This window comes from Larus michahellis, chromosome 4 (assembly GCF_964199755.1).
Source record: "Larus michahellis chromosome 4, bLarMic1.1, whole genome shotgun sequence".
NCBI lineage: Eukaryota > Metazoa > Chordata > Aves > Charadriiformes > Laridae > Larus > Larus michahellis.
This window is the reverse complement of record NC_133899.1, coordinates 5,710,456-5,727,501: the sequence shown is the minus strand read 5'-3', so window position 1 is coordinate 5,727,501 and position 17,046 is coordinate 5,710,456. Positions and strand designations below refer to the sequence as shown.

The 17,046-nt window shown below is 39.6% G+C and overlaps 1 protein-coding gene across 1 annotated transcript in view; it reads right to left on the bottom strand.

Moving 5' to 3' along the window:
• Window positions 1–7,739, bottom strand: part of PKD1L3 (polycystin 1 like 3, transient receptor potential channel interacting) — a 40,785-nt gene extending 33,046 nt beyond the window's left edge. The window contains exons 1-6 of the mRNA XM_074583435.1: window positions 7,286–7,739; window positions 6,571–6,735; window positions 3,148–3,333; window positions 2,277–2,387; window positions 1,707–1,854; window positions 156–385 (exon numbers count right to left, since the gene is read on the bottom strand). Of these exons, the coding sequence (XP_074439536.1) occupies window positions 156–385; window positions 1,707–1,854; window positions 2,277–2,387; window positions 3,148–3,333; window positions 6,571–6,735; window positions 7,286–7,739 (1,294 nt within the window). The remainder of the gene's footprint in view (window positions 1–155; window positions 386–1,706; window positions 1,855–2,276; window positions 2,388–3,147; window positions 3,334–6,570; window positions 6,736–7,285) is intronic.
• Window positions 7,740–17,046: the final 9,307 nt, after the last annotated feature.

The window sequence follows — 17,046 nt, the reverse complement described above, 5'->3', positions numbered from 1 at the left end:
GAGTTGAGAGCATTCAGTTGCAGGAATGCAACAATTAGAGGGAAAGCATTCACTAAAAAGAAGTATTGTTTTGCGTAATGAAAATCCTGCTTCTATCCCATGGGTAGCATAATATTTAGCCTGCTGTTTAAATCATGCAGAGTAATTAGCCTCACCTCCATTGAGTTCAACTTGAATCCACAACAACTCCCCATACAGCGTACGGCAGAGAGAGCTGTTCCCAGTTTCATACTGGCTATAGCACCCAGTAATGCTTAGTTGATCCATCTTATCTTGAACAGTCACCCGCTTCTGTGCCATCACGTGCCATTCGCTGGTGCTGCATTCCACAAAAACGGTAAATTCTCCAGGAGATGAATATCTATATGTGACATTGCTGACCAGTCTAGAATGGAAAGAGAACAGCAAATCCTGGGAAGTCTTTAGTCTTATGTGATAACAGTGGTCACAGTGCCCAAATTTCTGACCTGACTGAGCTCTCCTGCAAACACTGTAACCCCTTGTTTGTTTACATAGAATTATTAGGATTTGAAGATTGTTCCTTTTTTCTGGCTATGATGTCATTAAGGATGTATATCAGGGGTGGTCATTCTCAAAGCATATCTATAAGGATGGATACATTTTGCTGTAAATTAGGTAGATTAGCATTCAGTAACATATGGCATTAGATCTGGTCTGTGTGTTGTTGGCTTTGAGCACAGACATATGACTATGCACATTAGAACATGTAATAGTACCCTTAATTTCTCTACTCTTGATTTGATTCTCAATTTACCATCTCTTAGATGTATCAGTGGAAGCGGAAGCTGCTCAGCATTTTGTCAGAGCAATCTCTTGCTCTTTTTTTTTTTTTTTTTTTTTAATGTGCAGCTGCTTCTGTACTTGCCCATAGTGGCAAAAATGTCTCTTCACTCCTGGGTCTGGTGCAGCTCCGGTTGTGATAGCACCAGGAGTTGACTGGATATGAAGAAGTCTGTGGTAGCTGCTATTATTACTAACAAGCACAGGGACATGGTGAAAAGAATCCAAGGATATCCTTGTATGACATACACCATGGAAGGCAAATAAGTAACATTCCTGACAGTATTCTCTCTGAACTATTTATATTCTTATCATGGTATCACCTAGTTTACGATTTCTAGTACGTTACTACTTTTTGGGTTTCATTTTTCTACTCTTACTTTTGTAGTTGACTCAAGTAGGATTCCATTAGTAGACAAATAACTTTCTAGAGCCATTCTCTGTCATTCCTAGCACTAGGACAAAATCTGATTTTTAAATCCAGCAGAAAAGTGTTTGATCCTTTAATGATACAATTTTTATGCAATTACAATAAAAGAAAAACTCCAGAATGCCATTGTATTATTGTAAATATTATTAAAAAATACTCTTTAAACTTAAGAAAATAATGCCTGTTTCTTTGGCCATGTTTTCAGTGATTTTGTGTGCTTAGGATCTGGAATAAATTCCCTTAGTAAGAAATGCAAATCATATTAAGCAGAAGAAAGATTGTGGTTGGCAGCTTGACATAAAATTTTGTATTAATTTCAGAACAACTTTCTGCAGAATCCAACTGTCTTGTATGTATGGTCTATTATTAATCTAGTTAATTTTTAACATCTCATTTAAGAGACTTGAAGCATTCAGTAAAATGCAAGCAGTGAAATTTACTGGTTGTCTGATGATACATGAAGGATATATCTTACGTTAGAGGATAGTAAGGATCAATAGTGTGGCCATCTCCAGTGCTAATGATACAGGAAAGGTTGCCAGAGTATGGAGAGAGCAGCCAGTTCAAACTGACCGTGATATTTTCAAAGACAAAGCATGTATCTGTTACAACCAGCTGCAGACCTGTAAAACATAATGACAGAATTCAATGCCGTTGTTTGTCTCCATTTCTTAAACAATTCACTTAATTTTCATGTATTGAGAGCAGGCCTTTTCCAAAACTGAGTTGATACTGCTGCTAATTTGTTACATTAGTGGTGTGACAGAGAGCTGATTCTTTTCCATACCTACTGGTCAAGATTCTTGTTGGAACGTAATTTCATTTAAATGTGGTTTTGTGTTGGAATTTCCTGGCTTTGTATCCTATCAAAAACCCTCAGGTAGGACAGGGAAGCTACATTTTCGTGCCTATTTTTAGCGGTCACCACTCTTCCAGGTTCTTCCCTGAGGATGGAGCAGTGATTTTTAGGATAAACATCAATGGTCACAGTTTTACAGCAGAGAGTAGAACAGGATTTTGGTGTTGACAGCCCCCTCCCACTTACCTTCCCTGCAGTGGTATTGAATAGACAAATAGCTTCCAGAAGCTGGACAAGGATCTCCAAAGAAAATGCCATCCGCTGCCACCTGGCAGGCCTGAAGACCATGACACTGGCCTGGAAAGAAGGACCGTTTTATATGAACTAGTGGGTTTTGTCTTTGACTGTCATAACAGCTCAGATGAGAGATGATTACAAAAACAAAAAGGCGATAAGGAGCAATATTGTCTCACTGATTTCTAAACAAGCTCCCACCTCACTTTGGCTTTAGTGTGTTGCTTATTGCCTTGTATTTCTTACCACTCCACTTTATTGGAATTAGAGAGGTTATGTGTTTTGTTTAATTTTGGCTGGAAGCCCAAAGAATCACCATAGGGACAGGCCATAGTCACTGTTTAGTCTGGCAAGCCGCAGAGCTCTGTAGCTCCAGCAGGCTGTGTACAGCACAGCAGGCAGCAGCAGATCCCTCCTGCTCTCCTGTCCCCATGGCTGCCAGCCTTCTCACCCCTCCTGGTCTGGAGTTAGGTTTGTATGGATGTGTTCTCTTCCATCTCTGTCAAATCTAGGGTCTCCCATTGAGTTCATCAGAGAATTGCTGTGCCCACATATTTTTTTCACACAGTGACAGCAGCCCTTGTTCTCCATTTGCTCCCCCTTTCCTTTTCTGAATCTTTGCTCCTCGCAAAATCCCTCCTTCCTATCCAGCCTCCTGTGGGAACCTCCTCCATGTCAGAAGTTCTCTGTGAATCCCTTTATTTTAGGAATAATCCACTTTCCTATTCACTAACTCTACTGAAATACAAGATAAAATATTTTAGGGACCGGGAACTTTGGCACGTACTCTATGCTTCTGACAAGCAATGCCATAAGATACTACCTGCTACTTCGTCTTTGACACTGATCCAGCTGCAATCTTCATCTGTATCATACTGGAGAGGAGTCTCCGATACACAGTAGTGAAGAGTCTTCCGCCCATAGAAGCTCTCTTCAATTTGAATAACTTCTCCTGAACCACACTGTACAGTGGCATTGTAATTATCACAAGCAATGCTCTGGCCAGATTCTAATAGGAGAAAAAAAGTCAAATTTAACTTTTTGAATTTCTGGAAAATCCTGCTTCAATCTTCCTGCATATCCCCCCCCTTTTTTTTTGTTTCTTTCTCTTCCTTTTTTTCCCTTTTAAGCTAAACAATTAAGAAAATAGAAAAAAAAGAACAAAGAGTAAATATTTTTTCCTTTTTTAAAATCCAGAGGAATAAATTTCTGGCTTTTACAGCCTTAAGCAAGAAATTGAGAACGTTTTTAGCAAACCAAAATATTTTCATTTAAAAACCACATATTTTTGTGGAAAAAAACTTATCATTTGTTTGAGTTGCAGTACTGGAAGGTTTAAAGTTGCTCCTTACTTCCGAAAGAGCCTTGTGGTGGTGTGTGATTTGCGTGATATTGAGATAATTGCTCTGGAGAATAGTTTGCATATTAAATATGGGACCTGATCCCATTTCTGCTACAGAGACACCTTTGTTCCTGCGTTATATTTGAGTGACTTCATTCAGCAGGACTGCTCAAATGAGTAAGGTCATATCTCTAAATGTGTACACCTCATTCTTTGATTAATCTGGGACAGTTAATTATCTTTCAGAATTCTTAGTATCCTGTAGTAATCAGGATACTTAATACCCTGAAGAGGAGGATGCGAAGACTGCTCTCATATGGGAGTGTTGCAAAAGAATGTTTTTGTTTCAGCTGTCTCAGTTTTAAATACATTGTCCTCCAGCTGCTGGGTGGTTTTTTTTTTCATTGCCCTTAAATACCTTAAATAACAGTGCCAATGTGTGCACACTGCAGTAATTGTGTGCTATTGTTATTTAAAGGCTAAATCTAAGCCTGGCTGTAACTATAGCAACATGATCAGTTTACAGATTAGAGCTCCCTAAATAAGCTTGAAAAATAATTTGCAGTTAAATTCTAATGCGAACTATCATCTCGTGCATTTCTTTGTTCTTTACTTTGTATAGAGAATTCCCTTAGTATTTGCTGTCTCTGCAACTTTTACACAGAAAAATGTGCAGAACCTGGTTGGTGTTCCTGTGTACAAACCCTGGTTCAATATGTATATTTTTCCTACAAGAAATTGCTACCCTACAGAGCACCAAATGGTAGAAAGTAATAAGAAATAATAAGAAGGAAAGTTTTTACTTGTCTTGAGGAACACAAATAATGACAGGATAGATGGCCAAAGAAAGGATGAGGGCAGAACACTGTCTGGTTAGTTGTTTGTACGCATATACCTGTCTCAGATGATCAAGTAGACAAGTGATCAGTGTTCAGAGATATTAAATTCCAATAGCGGTACCATTTGGAGCTACCTCTACGTTTCATTTCAAGTTTCAAACTCAATGTTAATATGAACCAAGCCTCGGAGTAGCTGGGCATGAAGGCGTTAAGTACTACTGTGCCCATTTTACAGAGACAAACTGAAGCACTGTCAGGTTTTGGGAACTTCCAAACATTCTACACACAGAGAAACGAATGAAAATATTGTCCCCGTTTCTTTGGGATATTGGATCTAATTGCTTGCATGCAAAGCTGGTAAAAGAGGAGTCTACTCCGTTATTGAAATATCTATGTGTATTAATGGACGTGGGCTGTAGACACTGAACACAAGGCTATAATTGCCTCAATCTGTTCTCAGTTTCTTGGTTAATGGAATGATGGATGTAGTGCAGGACATTGTTGCTCAATAATGCAAGCGCTCATTGAATTTAATGGGCTTTAAGTTAGATCCTATGGTAACAGATGATAGCTTCCTTACAAACAGACAGTTGTCTACTGTGGTTGTAATGGAAAAATAATTTTAGTCTGTTTTTGCAAGGAAAATAAGCTTAAGGGATTGTGCTGTCTGCCAATTTCATGTCCCCCAATCATTGTTAATGTTAGTCATCTTCAGCCCAATTTGATGTATAGATATAAACCTCAAAACACCCTAAAATTTCATGAAAATTAATAGCTAGGTAGAAGAGAAAGAGGTACATCAGTGCCTCTATTAGAGGTAGGGATTATAACCCAATGGTTATCTGTTCCATGATGTGGGATTCAACTGTCCAGCACATGCAGCTGGAGTTCTGGAGCATCTGCAGAACTGCAGGGGAGGGAGCTGGGAGAGGGAAAAGTATTTGCAGAGGCGGGATGTGGGAGTGAACTGGGAGTGCTGAGGAGGAGGGTAGGGAGGGGAAGTGGAACAGAAAATCAGGACAGGAAACAAAACTTTATTAGTTTTGCTGATTGTGGAACAACTTGTTAATTATGTCAGAAGTAGTACAGTACTGGACCAGAGCAGTAGCAATTCTAGGGCTTGCGGTAACCTGTACTTGCATACTGGATTTGAAGACCTTTTATATTAGTGAGCCTACAGCCAGACTGTCCTTCCAGGGCCAGACTGTCCTTCCAGTGCTTATGACCTTACTCCTAGTTACAGTTTAAAATGCTTGGCTTATGTGCAAAGTGCGAGGAACACAAATTCCCCTCATATCTATATGTTGAATGGGATGATATTGTCAGCATTCCTTTCCAGGACTGTTTGTTCCAAGTCACAATTTAAAGGACACAATGTCTGTAGCTTTTCTGTCTGAGCACTAAAATGCCACCAGGAAGTACAGGTTCCTGTCTGCGTCCTTATCCTGGGGAAGCCCTTGAACTTCACCTGATGGAAAGGTCTGAGAAGAAACAAGAAAAACTTGCTCTCACTTTTGCTTACTCTATGCTGCTAGGAGTGATGTCTCAGGAAGCTTGGCTGTATTTTTGCTTCTGTTGGAAATTATTTTGGCACATACTTATGATTAAGAGTATATCTACAGGGCAATCATACAGGTCCCACCTAGCTCAGGTACTACAGTGCTGGGGGAGTTTATTCTTGCAAACATGCAATCATGCACTACTCATATCAGCTTTAAACTAGCTAGTTTATGTCTGCTGTAGATGTGGACTGCTACACATTTAGATTCACTCTCAGTTCCATTTCTATTTTACGAGCCCTCTATTGGAAACCTGGACCTTAACGGCTACTTGCTGAGCTCCTACATCTCCCAGTGATTCCTGGGTTCTTCCTTTCTTTGGATCAGATCTTACATCACCACACTGGAAAAAGAGCACCTGCTGGGGTTATGTGGCTTTTTGCTTGTTCACTTTTAATAAGCTTTATTATGTTATTGTGCAGCCACTTTGAAAGCAACAAGGCAATTTACGCACAGTTGTAAACGTGGCATGCTCACTTCTCAGTTCCATCTGTTATGTATCTTACCAAACTCGCAAATGAAGTCAAATTCCTGGCTGCAATTTTCAGTCACACCCCACTGATACTTGGCATTCTTCAGGATGTACCCACAGGTGGATGAGAAGAGAGATGGATGGTCCTTGTACCAGTTACTGTAGCTTATATTTGAGGTGTCCAGCCAAATCATTGATCCTGTGAACAAAGTAATCACGTCCCAAATGTTTATTTTCCACAGTAACACAACTACAGAGTCAGAGCCTGCAGAGCAGGACTGTAGCCCTGCTCCTACTGACGCAGAGGTGGTTTTGTCTGTGTAGGGATCTTCAATTACATTTTATATTTAACCTGATATAATCACTAAAAGAGACACCACCACTTCCCCCTGTGCTCCCAGACTCAAGACTCCACCATGTCCCTTGTATCAGATCTTACAGTACTTCCTAATGTGACGAATTGGCTCAGCTGGCTCTTCCACTGGAGACCTAACTCAGCACATTTTTTTCACGGGGTCAGCAAGCTGATCTAATTCACCATGTGCTCACACAACCACAAGATCTAATGGAAAGCGTGACAACATGCAACTGGGAAGTGAAGCAGGCAACTAGAACATCTTAATATAAATCTGAAGTTACAGCAACCAAATCAGAAGTCTACAGAGGGACTAATTGCATTTGTTAGCATGTTAAGTAAGCATCATGGGCTGATACTGTTTTAAAGAAGACGTGATTTCAAAACCACCTACCGTCAGTAGTTCCATTCAGCAAGGAGTTTGAGATCAGTCCTATCCACCATTCCTGATCCTCTGCAATATGTTTTTGCAAGAACTCTTGAGTTTCCTCGTTTTCAATAAAGACGAGGTGACCTCCTCCTCTCTCACACCAGCTCTGGGCACTTGTGAAGGTACGCTGGAATCTAACAAACTCATAGCACGAGTGGTTGAAAGCTAGCTGGTACTTTGAGCAAGGGATTCCTTCATCAAAGGTTGCTTCCTCCACAGCGAAACATACAGCAAGAGAAATGAGAACTGCGATCCCAAGCCACATTCTCAGCGCAGTGCCCAGTGTGGCACTCGTCTTGCTTAGCACATCACCGCTCTTTTTGCTGCCTTCTTCAAAAGCTTGAGATGTCATCCTTGTCATGTCATCAGCGTTGCTCTTTCCTCTTTGCTGCTTGCAACAACAGCAGCAATAGAACATGGAACGGGTTCCTTTTAATATATAACGGTGATTGCATCTGAGGATACACACAGGTGTTGATGCTAAGTCACTGCAATGGCCATTGTGAGGCCTATTGTATAAATGTCTCATTCCATGTGGTCAGTTTGAAGAGAAGACATTAGAGTATTGCTTTTCTCATGAGCAGAGGAGATAAGGTTGATATATGCTGCTGTTGGACACGTGGAAAAGTGAGATAAAGCTCCTACATCAAAGGCATCATTGTGTGAACATAAAAGCTGGAGGTCTTTACAACAACAGCAAAGAGATACAATGCAAGAATGAGAGGAGAATGAGGAAAATGAGAAACACAAGGAGTTATGAGATGGGAAAACAGGCAGTGTTCCTCTAGATACATTTAATTGGTTTTGATTGCTTTATTTTTAATAATTATTATTTGAGGTTCTTCTTTTGGATGCTAATTTTTTGAGGTGCTTCTTTCAGATGCTAATGCAATGTCTATAATTACTGTATCGTATTCATCCTGTCCACCTGTTTACACGTATGCAGGTTAATCTCAGCTGTCCCAGGTAAGCTTCATTTTGAAGCGTTGTGTCTGTTTAGAATTTAGAAGAGAAGGCCAAAAGTTAAAACAGTGATTTAGAAAAGATGAAAGTATTGCCTTAATCATCAGAACTACTTGGGAGGCCTGTGTGCACGTTCCAAAGGCTGCTGATGGACTTTGGGAAGCCAGCCCAGCAACATTTAAGAGCTGAAATCCCTAAGTGCTTCTGAACTTCCATACAAAAGATACCCGTCAGGTTTACAAGGCCACTGGATTAACAGAAATACAGTACAAATAAGGATCTTCAGCTATTGTGATCCTCCTGTCCTTGGCATTAACTCCATTGAATTTGATGCAACTATCGTTAATTTATAACGCCACAACCTGACCCTGAAAGAACATGCACTTATATTTAGGCATGGATCAGTGAGCCAGCTACTGCATCACTGCAGGAAGCAGTGATGTTTGGTTGAACTCCCGCATTGCAGAAATGCCACCTACCTCTAAAGCTTTCTTGCAAAGCAGAGTACGTGTACTGCATCCAGTAAGCATTTAGAGACCTTCTGGACCTCCAGTTCATAGTCGCCTTGCTCAGCTGGATAAGGCAGGACTATAATCAGGGTTTTCAAGATCAAGTTCATGGTGAAGTGTTTAATGGGTAGGACAATTGTGGGGGAGGAGAGGAAAGGGCAAGAAAATGCACAGTGATGGAGAGATAGACACTATGCTGGATGTCCCCTTTCCGACCGCATTTGAAAAGCAAGGCTTATCTCAGCTATGGAACCGTGGGAGCACATCCCACATTAATTTCTGACTGATTAATAGGGAGCAGCTGAGATGTGAATATTCAGACTGGGGTTCCCATCTCTGGGAAAGGCCAATCCATATTCTAATAAGCTGATGGATCTGGCCCAGTCAGTGCCCAGTCACCCATCCCCTTCCTGGAAGAGACCATAGAACTATGATTATCAGCAGATTCTGTTGGGGATGTCTGCAAATTAGGAGTCCCTTTTGGGCTGCATACAAAACTTCACAGGCTTCAGTTTGGGAATCCCCAACCCAACTGTTTGATATTCAAGCTATTGCAAAAGGCACAGCTGAGGGCAGCTGCTGTTCAGTTAGTTGGCCGCTGTATATTTTCATGACATTTCCTTCAGAGTCCTTGCTGCTTCTCGGGCCGTGCTGACTTGCCAGGCTTTGCAGAAGCTGGCAGCCAGCCCTCTCATTTTGTCCTTTTAGATACAAGAAACACAGCCCGTTTCTGAAAATGTAGGTGTGATGAAGGAGACTGTACTTAAATGTATCTGGGTCAGTGATACAGACTATGCATTTCCAGTAGGTGCCATTGATTCCCATTTGTGATGAATAGATTCCGTAGCGTCATCCTGTTCTTTCTCTGCAACTGGAAATTTGATTACATGAACATACTGCTAACAATGCCAGAGCTGGAGGTGCCACAGGCTATCCTCTGTGAATCTGCTCCAAAGCCATTGAAATTAATGGAAGTCTTGTCTTTGGCTTTGACAGATATTGAAACAGGCCCTAAAAAAGAACAAATAATGTTTGGAAATGTCTACAAATAAAGCCAAGCTCTCCAAGTGAGCCTACTGTTGGCAATTTCTACAGCAGTGTGAATTTTTTTCCCAATCTACGGTTGCTATAAGTAACTCTTCAACTGCCTGCAGCAGATGGGGAATGGGAGAAAGACAGTTTCCCTCTTTTGCAGTTTGTTCACTTCATATATTTTAGTGCCAGTAGAGCAGTCTGTCAGTTTATTCTGTTTACCACAAGGAAGAGAAAAGCATTTATAGAAAACAAAATACTGCTTTAAAAGCATCAAAATTAGCAACTGGGGCCCTCAGGAAGAGAGAAAATTCCTGAAAGCCCTTTTCACTCATAACTGAAAAATGGCTTGATTTCAAATAAACAGTGCTCCTTGAATTTACCAATGTAGGAAACATTCTTTTTGCATTTTTCCTCAACAGAAAGACATTTTTTTTTAAATAGTTCTCTTATGCCAAAAGTCCACATGGAAGCTTCCCAGTATAATAGTTTATTAATTTTTTTTGCTATTTGCCTTTTTGTAGCTGGCTGAATTGAAATAGTTCATGAAGTTACTTAAATAGTTACATATGGTAGTGTGGAAGAGACAAAATGGTGCACCTGGCTGTGTAATCTCATCTTGCATGTTTCAATAGGGAGTCATAGAAGTGCTTAATTAAGCCTCTCTCATTCTCTCAAGGGGGTGGCTGGCAATTACAATAAGTTCTCTGCTGGCTGCCCATGGGAGTGTAACTGACCCCTAACAGGTATTGTAAAGCCACTCCAGGATCTTCGGGGAAGTGTCAAGCATAATGTCAGCTATTTAAATTTTGGATACACCAAAACGACTCACTTGCTTTTTTTTTGTTTGCCTTTTGCATAGTTCTGAAGAACTGGGGCAGACACACAAAAGACTGTACATAAGCATTGTTTTTAAGGAACTTTGATCCCTTTGCATATAGCCAAGACTTGTTAATCCTTGTTCAGTTATAGCTGTGTGCCTGAAAGGCTGATGTAGCAACCACCCTTACAGCTCGTGTTATGTACCAGTGACTTAAACTAAAACATATTCACCAGCTAAAATAAGGCTTGCAAAGCAATTGTGTTTTGCAAGCTTTGACTAGAAATTAGTGACAAAGCTTTCTCAATATTTTCATACCCTCGCTCCAAGCTGCGATAAAGCTATGAATAACTCCTTTGTTTCTGAACCCTCTTGCGTCTCTTGGAATAAGTCTTTAATTTTCCTCAGAAATGTTTTAGGGGGCCCTGCGGATCTCTTAGAGAGTCCTAACTTGCCCTTATGAGTTACACCAGATGGTGCCCATCAAGAGAAAGTTTCTTCAGAAAAGCATTGCGCTATATAAAACATCACAAAAGGCAATGATGAATGATTTATTCCTGATTTTCAAATGGATCCTTCAAGGTTTATTAATTTGTTATTGGTGTTGTTGTGAATAGAAGCTGTCGAGGTGAAAGAAATATGAGAAGTATTTTGTTCACAATGCTGAAAAAGTTAATAGGTGTTAAAAAAAAATGATGGCTTACACTGAGATTCTGTAAGGGAACCTTCTAGGTGGTCACCGCTCCTAAAAATTGAACCCCTTAAAACCAGCTCAGTTTCAGTAGCCAAATCTCAAATTACTCATAATCACTAATTCATATTTTTTTCATCTAAGCTTCTATATGTAAATTATATGCTATTTGGAAAGGTTAGCTTTATATGCCTAAATTCTTACAGAACAGGAGATGAGCATGCACAATGCTTATCTAACATACGTAGGTGTGGTAGGCTTGCCTTGACACCTTTGCAAATCAGCCTTTCATGCCCCAAGTTAGGCACCAAGCACCGGATTGCAATTTCTGAAAAATACAAGCCCAAATTCTTGTTCAACATAATCAATAGCTCTACAGCTCAGGGCATCCTGAATCCAACTGCAAATTTCTCCGTGACCAACTACTGTTATTAGGAGAACACGCTCATTCACAAAACTTTTCTATTTCTGAACTTTGGTGTCCCAGACCTGCAAAAAATCAGTTCCAGAACTTCACTGGGTCATTGGAGAGCTTGGCGCGTAGACAAGGAGAGGTATGGTGCCGCCACTGATTTCAGCGTGGTCCTGATTTGTACCCTAGTGCAGATTACAACTGCATCGTGACAGCCTAAGAACATCCTGTGATTCAAAAGGCCGTCGCAGCACAGCAGAATAGCTTGACAATCCTTAATAGAGGCCAGAAAGTACTAGATTTGAAGAGTTAAGGAAGTGAAGAGTTGCCAATGGGAAGGAATAAATCACACCCCTGTTCCTTTTGGCTGTTGCTCATTTGCCTTGAGCAAAAGCAAATAAATTTACTCTCTATAGGAAGATATTACGATCTTTACATTCCTGAATATTACTGAGTGTAATGTATAGATTTATCAGCAATAGAAATATATGTCTGTTCTATGAATTGAATAATCATATAAATGGAAAAATTATTTATATTACTATGGCTTTGAGGTAGAAAAAAGATGATTTTCAGGTATGGTTAACTTGAAACAAGATCGTGAGTGGTCCATTTTAGTGTCACGTGCACTTGCGCAGTGTGCAGAGCTGCCTCTTGGAAAGATCTGTTTAATTATTACTCGTATAGGTAGGAAGTACTGAGTACTGAGCAGACTGTCCGGAACGGGATGGAGGAAAGCCGCTAGGTACATCTTTCATCTCCCCAGCTGGCTTTAGAAAAGCCCATCTGCCAATTAGTTTAAGAATGTGGGTCACAATCACGCTTCCTTCCTTGCTGCTCTCCTGGGATGCTTGTCCTGATAGTGAGACCCAGTTATTTGCTGACTCAAAAAGGTTTGTTTTTATTGTTGCTCTACTGTCTAATTTTCCATGTGGCAACACAGTGAACTTACCAGAGAGCCCTGCCAAGTTGCAATTTTGATGTTATCTTGTTTAGAAAACCAGGGAAAACAATTCTTATCTTTACAGGGTGCAATAATCAAATTAGACACTCATGCCTGGCATGATGGGGTCAGGATAAAGATAAATAAGGCTACATTCGGGAGTTGCTGGGTTGGACATAACCTCTGTTTATAGGATGTGTTTGGTTACCTTCTGGCACAAATGTTGCCTGGATAAGTCCTTGAGGATCTTCTCCTAGGAACTGTCTCTGGAAAAATCTAGTACTGCCTTTGGGCTTGTAGTTTGACTTTCCTCACCTGCCATACAGTTGATGTCTCAACACTTCCCTCTTTCCCAGCTAGTTCCTATGGTTTTTTTTTTGCTTTCCACAGCAGAACTTTGACTATTGGGAGGAAGAAGGTAAGTGTGCCCCATAAGAACATTAATCAATCAAGCTAGAGTTATTGATTGCTAAGGTTAGCCTTGAATTCACACAGAAAGTAGCAGAACTATCTGAAGCATTTGCTGACACCTCATGTGTTCTTATGATCATGACCAACTAAGTGGCACAATCAGATGTGCCGTTACCTTATTATCTTAATAAGAGAACTGTTCTACGGATTAAAGGTACCCTCTTTGGGTAAAACATTAACTGGTAGATACAAATGGACTGAACTTTTCCTAGGACACACACACACAGAGGCCAAAAAAAATTGTTTGAATGTGAATCTGCAGCCATCACAACTGCACTGGGGTCTCTGCAGTCACTCCAGGTTTCCATGAGAGTAAGACTGGACAGATTTCTAGGGCAGTCCAGCTTCCACCTCTTGTTCGTTATATTTAATTTTGTGACACATTTTTCTTCTCTTGGTATGAGCTATTTCTAAGCTTATAGGACATGGAAACAGAAAGAAAAAAGCTGTGTTACAAGTTGTTTTCATTAATAATGTCTCTTATCAGTAGACATCCAACACTTTACAAAAGAGATCAGCTCCACGCTCCCCATAATGAGAAGACTGGAGGTCCAGCAGTCTCTCTGGTCAGGAACGCTGCTTTTGTGTTAAGCACTCTATACGCAGATGCCACCTGACTAAAACCAGAAAACAGTTCTTTTTCGTTTTTCTTCATTGTTCTCCCAAAGACATACAGTAGGCTAAAAGGTAAGACAATGTGTAGCAGCAGTAACTTCTGTCACTGTAAATGTCTGTAACACCATTTCTACACCTTCAGTCATGGAAGTGAATGCCAACCTTCATGTTGTCATTCTGCCCACTTGAACACACATCACTGAACTGTATAACATATTAAATATTAAAACATGTAAATAGTCTTGGGATGTTGAAAGATGCAGATAAGGTTATAAAAGTCTTACAGCGAGGAAGTTTATGTGGGCACTGTGGCTGTTTACTTCTTTGAATGGCTAGTGTTTAAATGTTTGGGCATTTAAATGCTTGGGCATTATGATCACTGGGCAGGCTCTGGTTGCATACTAGTACTGGTGGGCTGGCAGGTCTGGGCCTCAACACTTGAAAAGTTTTAATACTAGGTTACATTATATTTTTATTTAAATGAGCGAATCAGTATTTCTAGTGGTATCTATGAAAAATATGACTATAGTAAAAGAAAACAGTATTTTTGTTTACCAAAAAAATACTGAAATATCACAAAAACCTAAAATCTCAAGAAAATTAAATTCTCACAAAAATAGGTATTAATATTAACATTAATACCTCACAAAACAGTATTTTATCAAAACTGTTTTGATCCAAACAAAACCTTGTCAGAATAACATATGGAAACTATTGTTATTTAAATCTGAAAAACTATTAGTAGTTTGTATTTGCAATTATACTTGGATGGTGCAAGAGAAGTATTTCTAGATAATGCTGGTGGCATTTCTTTTGAAATGAGGTTATGTCAATAAGACAATATTTAACAAAGATTAGAGCTTTTACCTCTGGTACAGGGAGATAGCAATCTGTGATTTCAGCAAGAACAACTTTTAAGTTTTGTATCGGCTTTAATATTGGAGTATTTATTTGGTAATAATAGATAGCAGTTGATAGTTGAAATTTCTTAGCACAGTTTAAAGCCATATTAAGGCAATATGACCTTTTTTAATGGGCTTTAATTAGAACTCAAGTTTTATAAGAGGAAGGTTGAGATTAAAGTAAATTAAGTACGTATACTTCAACATAGAGATAAGAAATAATATTTGTCTCTCTCTGATTTATAAGGCAATGATTTGCTTCTTGTGTAAGTGGACCAAAAGTACAAAGGTAGACACATGGCAATAACATTACTGTTATACTAGAAATTTAGATAACCAGCTCCTCTGTTTAGGGAAATTTTATTTCCATTGAGTACAGAGATCACACCCTGAATGTCATCCTCAGCCTTGCATGGCCACAACCAGACCAATGCTGGGCAGAGTAGTGCTTTCCTCCAAAGATGGCTTCATGGTCCTTTTTAAGTTTGGGAGAGAAGCTCAAGGCACTCGGAGACTGGAGGGAAGTGATAGCAAAAAGAACCAGGTAGAAACAGCTTGTAGCCTTCACCACAATTGTTTAAAGCAGAAAAAAATACAGTGAAGAAAATCTGCCTGAGGCGGGGAGCTGCTAACAACAAAAATGTTGTCGTGAAGGGTGGATGGATGATGCAGATGAACAGTCATGGTGAAGAAGGGCAAAAGTGGTTCGAATTAATCTTTTTTATTGCTTGCTTGCTGTATGGAGATCTCCTTAGTACTGCTACAGATTAGACCACTAATGGGTCACATAATTAAAACTGCAGCATTAAGAGCTGTGGACATGTAAATGGCTGAGGATGTGCTGAAGAGAACATATTAAAGCAAAGCAGAACATCATGGACAGAGAAAATGTCCCCATGGCTTACTGGAAGTAGAATGAGATGGCTTTGCGTTTTTGCCAGATGCTTTTCAGTCTTCAACATTGCTGAAAAATCCCTTACTTGGCTTTGTGTATACAAGTCTACATCTCAATACACATACACACACTCTCTCTCACGTATATGCATGTGTATGTATATACATGCATATATAGTGTATGCGTATGCTTAGCTGTGTGTGTGTATATATATATCCGCATATCTGTATGTATGTAGACTTCGATACCCTTCATCCCCTACAGCCTTCTGGTTCAATCTGGCTGTTTCTTTATTAATACTACTGATTCCAACAAAGCCCATATATCTTTTTTTTAAATCTGGCTTCTTATTTTGTTTCCACCTTTTTCCGGCAGTGCTTTCCAAATGGAGACAAAGACATGCTGCCTTGATGATCTCCCAAAGTGAAGACAGGTCATCCAACAGACAACAGGTTAGGAAGAGAGGAGCAATGCACACGTATAACAAGTGTGTCAGAGCAGTCGTGTGTAGCACAAATTGTGTTTTAAATAAAATAAAATAAATGCATATGTTTATAAGATTAGTCACCCTTAAGAAGTAATGTTACAACATTTTGGGAACAATGGCGATTTAGCTGAAAAAATCGGATTTTATGGTAACCTCATATGAAATTGCATAATATATAATTGTGCGAAGAATCTTTTTATCCTTCATGTTCAATGGAGCCTATGATTTGCTCTGCAGTCACATGCTTTATATTGAAATAATTCTGTTCCCAGAGGATTTTAAAACTAACAACATTGAACTCGGTTAAGTACCTTATTTAGAAACAAAAGTGTGAAGTTAAAAATCCACCTTATTTTTAATGATTCCTGACATAATTTCACGGAGCGGATTCAGGTCACATATGGGAGAATATGTAATGGTGATTATTTGTGAAAAGATGTTTAATTCAAAAATGTGACAGTCAGTTTACTCTGGAACAGCTTGTATATAAAGAAATACAGCACATGTCTGTTCAGTGACGATATTTTGTTAGTTAATAGAATAGCCCAGTTTAAATTTCACAGAATGGAAAGAAACGGATGACACCCTGCTCTGAAATGTTTGTCCCTCCTGAAGAGCCGAATTCAGAAGAGAGGGTAGAGATTTCTTTTCTTTTTCTCTCTCTACCTGACAACAGGGCAAGCACCCCTACACAGTGCCTAAAATTTTATCTGAAATGCTGACGGTGATATTTCAGATTCATTCCACCTGACCCCCTGGCTGTGCCTTGCTGCTTCAGATAGTTCATAAGGAGGAAACAGGCGAGTTACATTTTTCTTACTTCTCCTTTGAATCAGTGAAAGAGTTAATTTTAATCAGAATGTGTAAGAATTATAGAGTATGTGCTAGGGATTAAAGATCAGCTATTATCAACTGGCAATCTATAAACCACCAGCCACTAGCTCACATTGCACTTTGACCTTATCTTTATATGTAACAGGAAAGC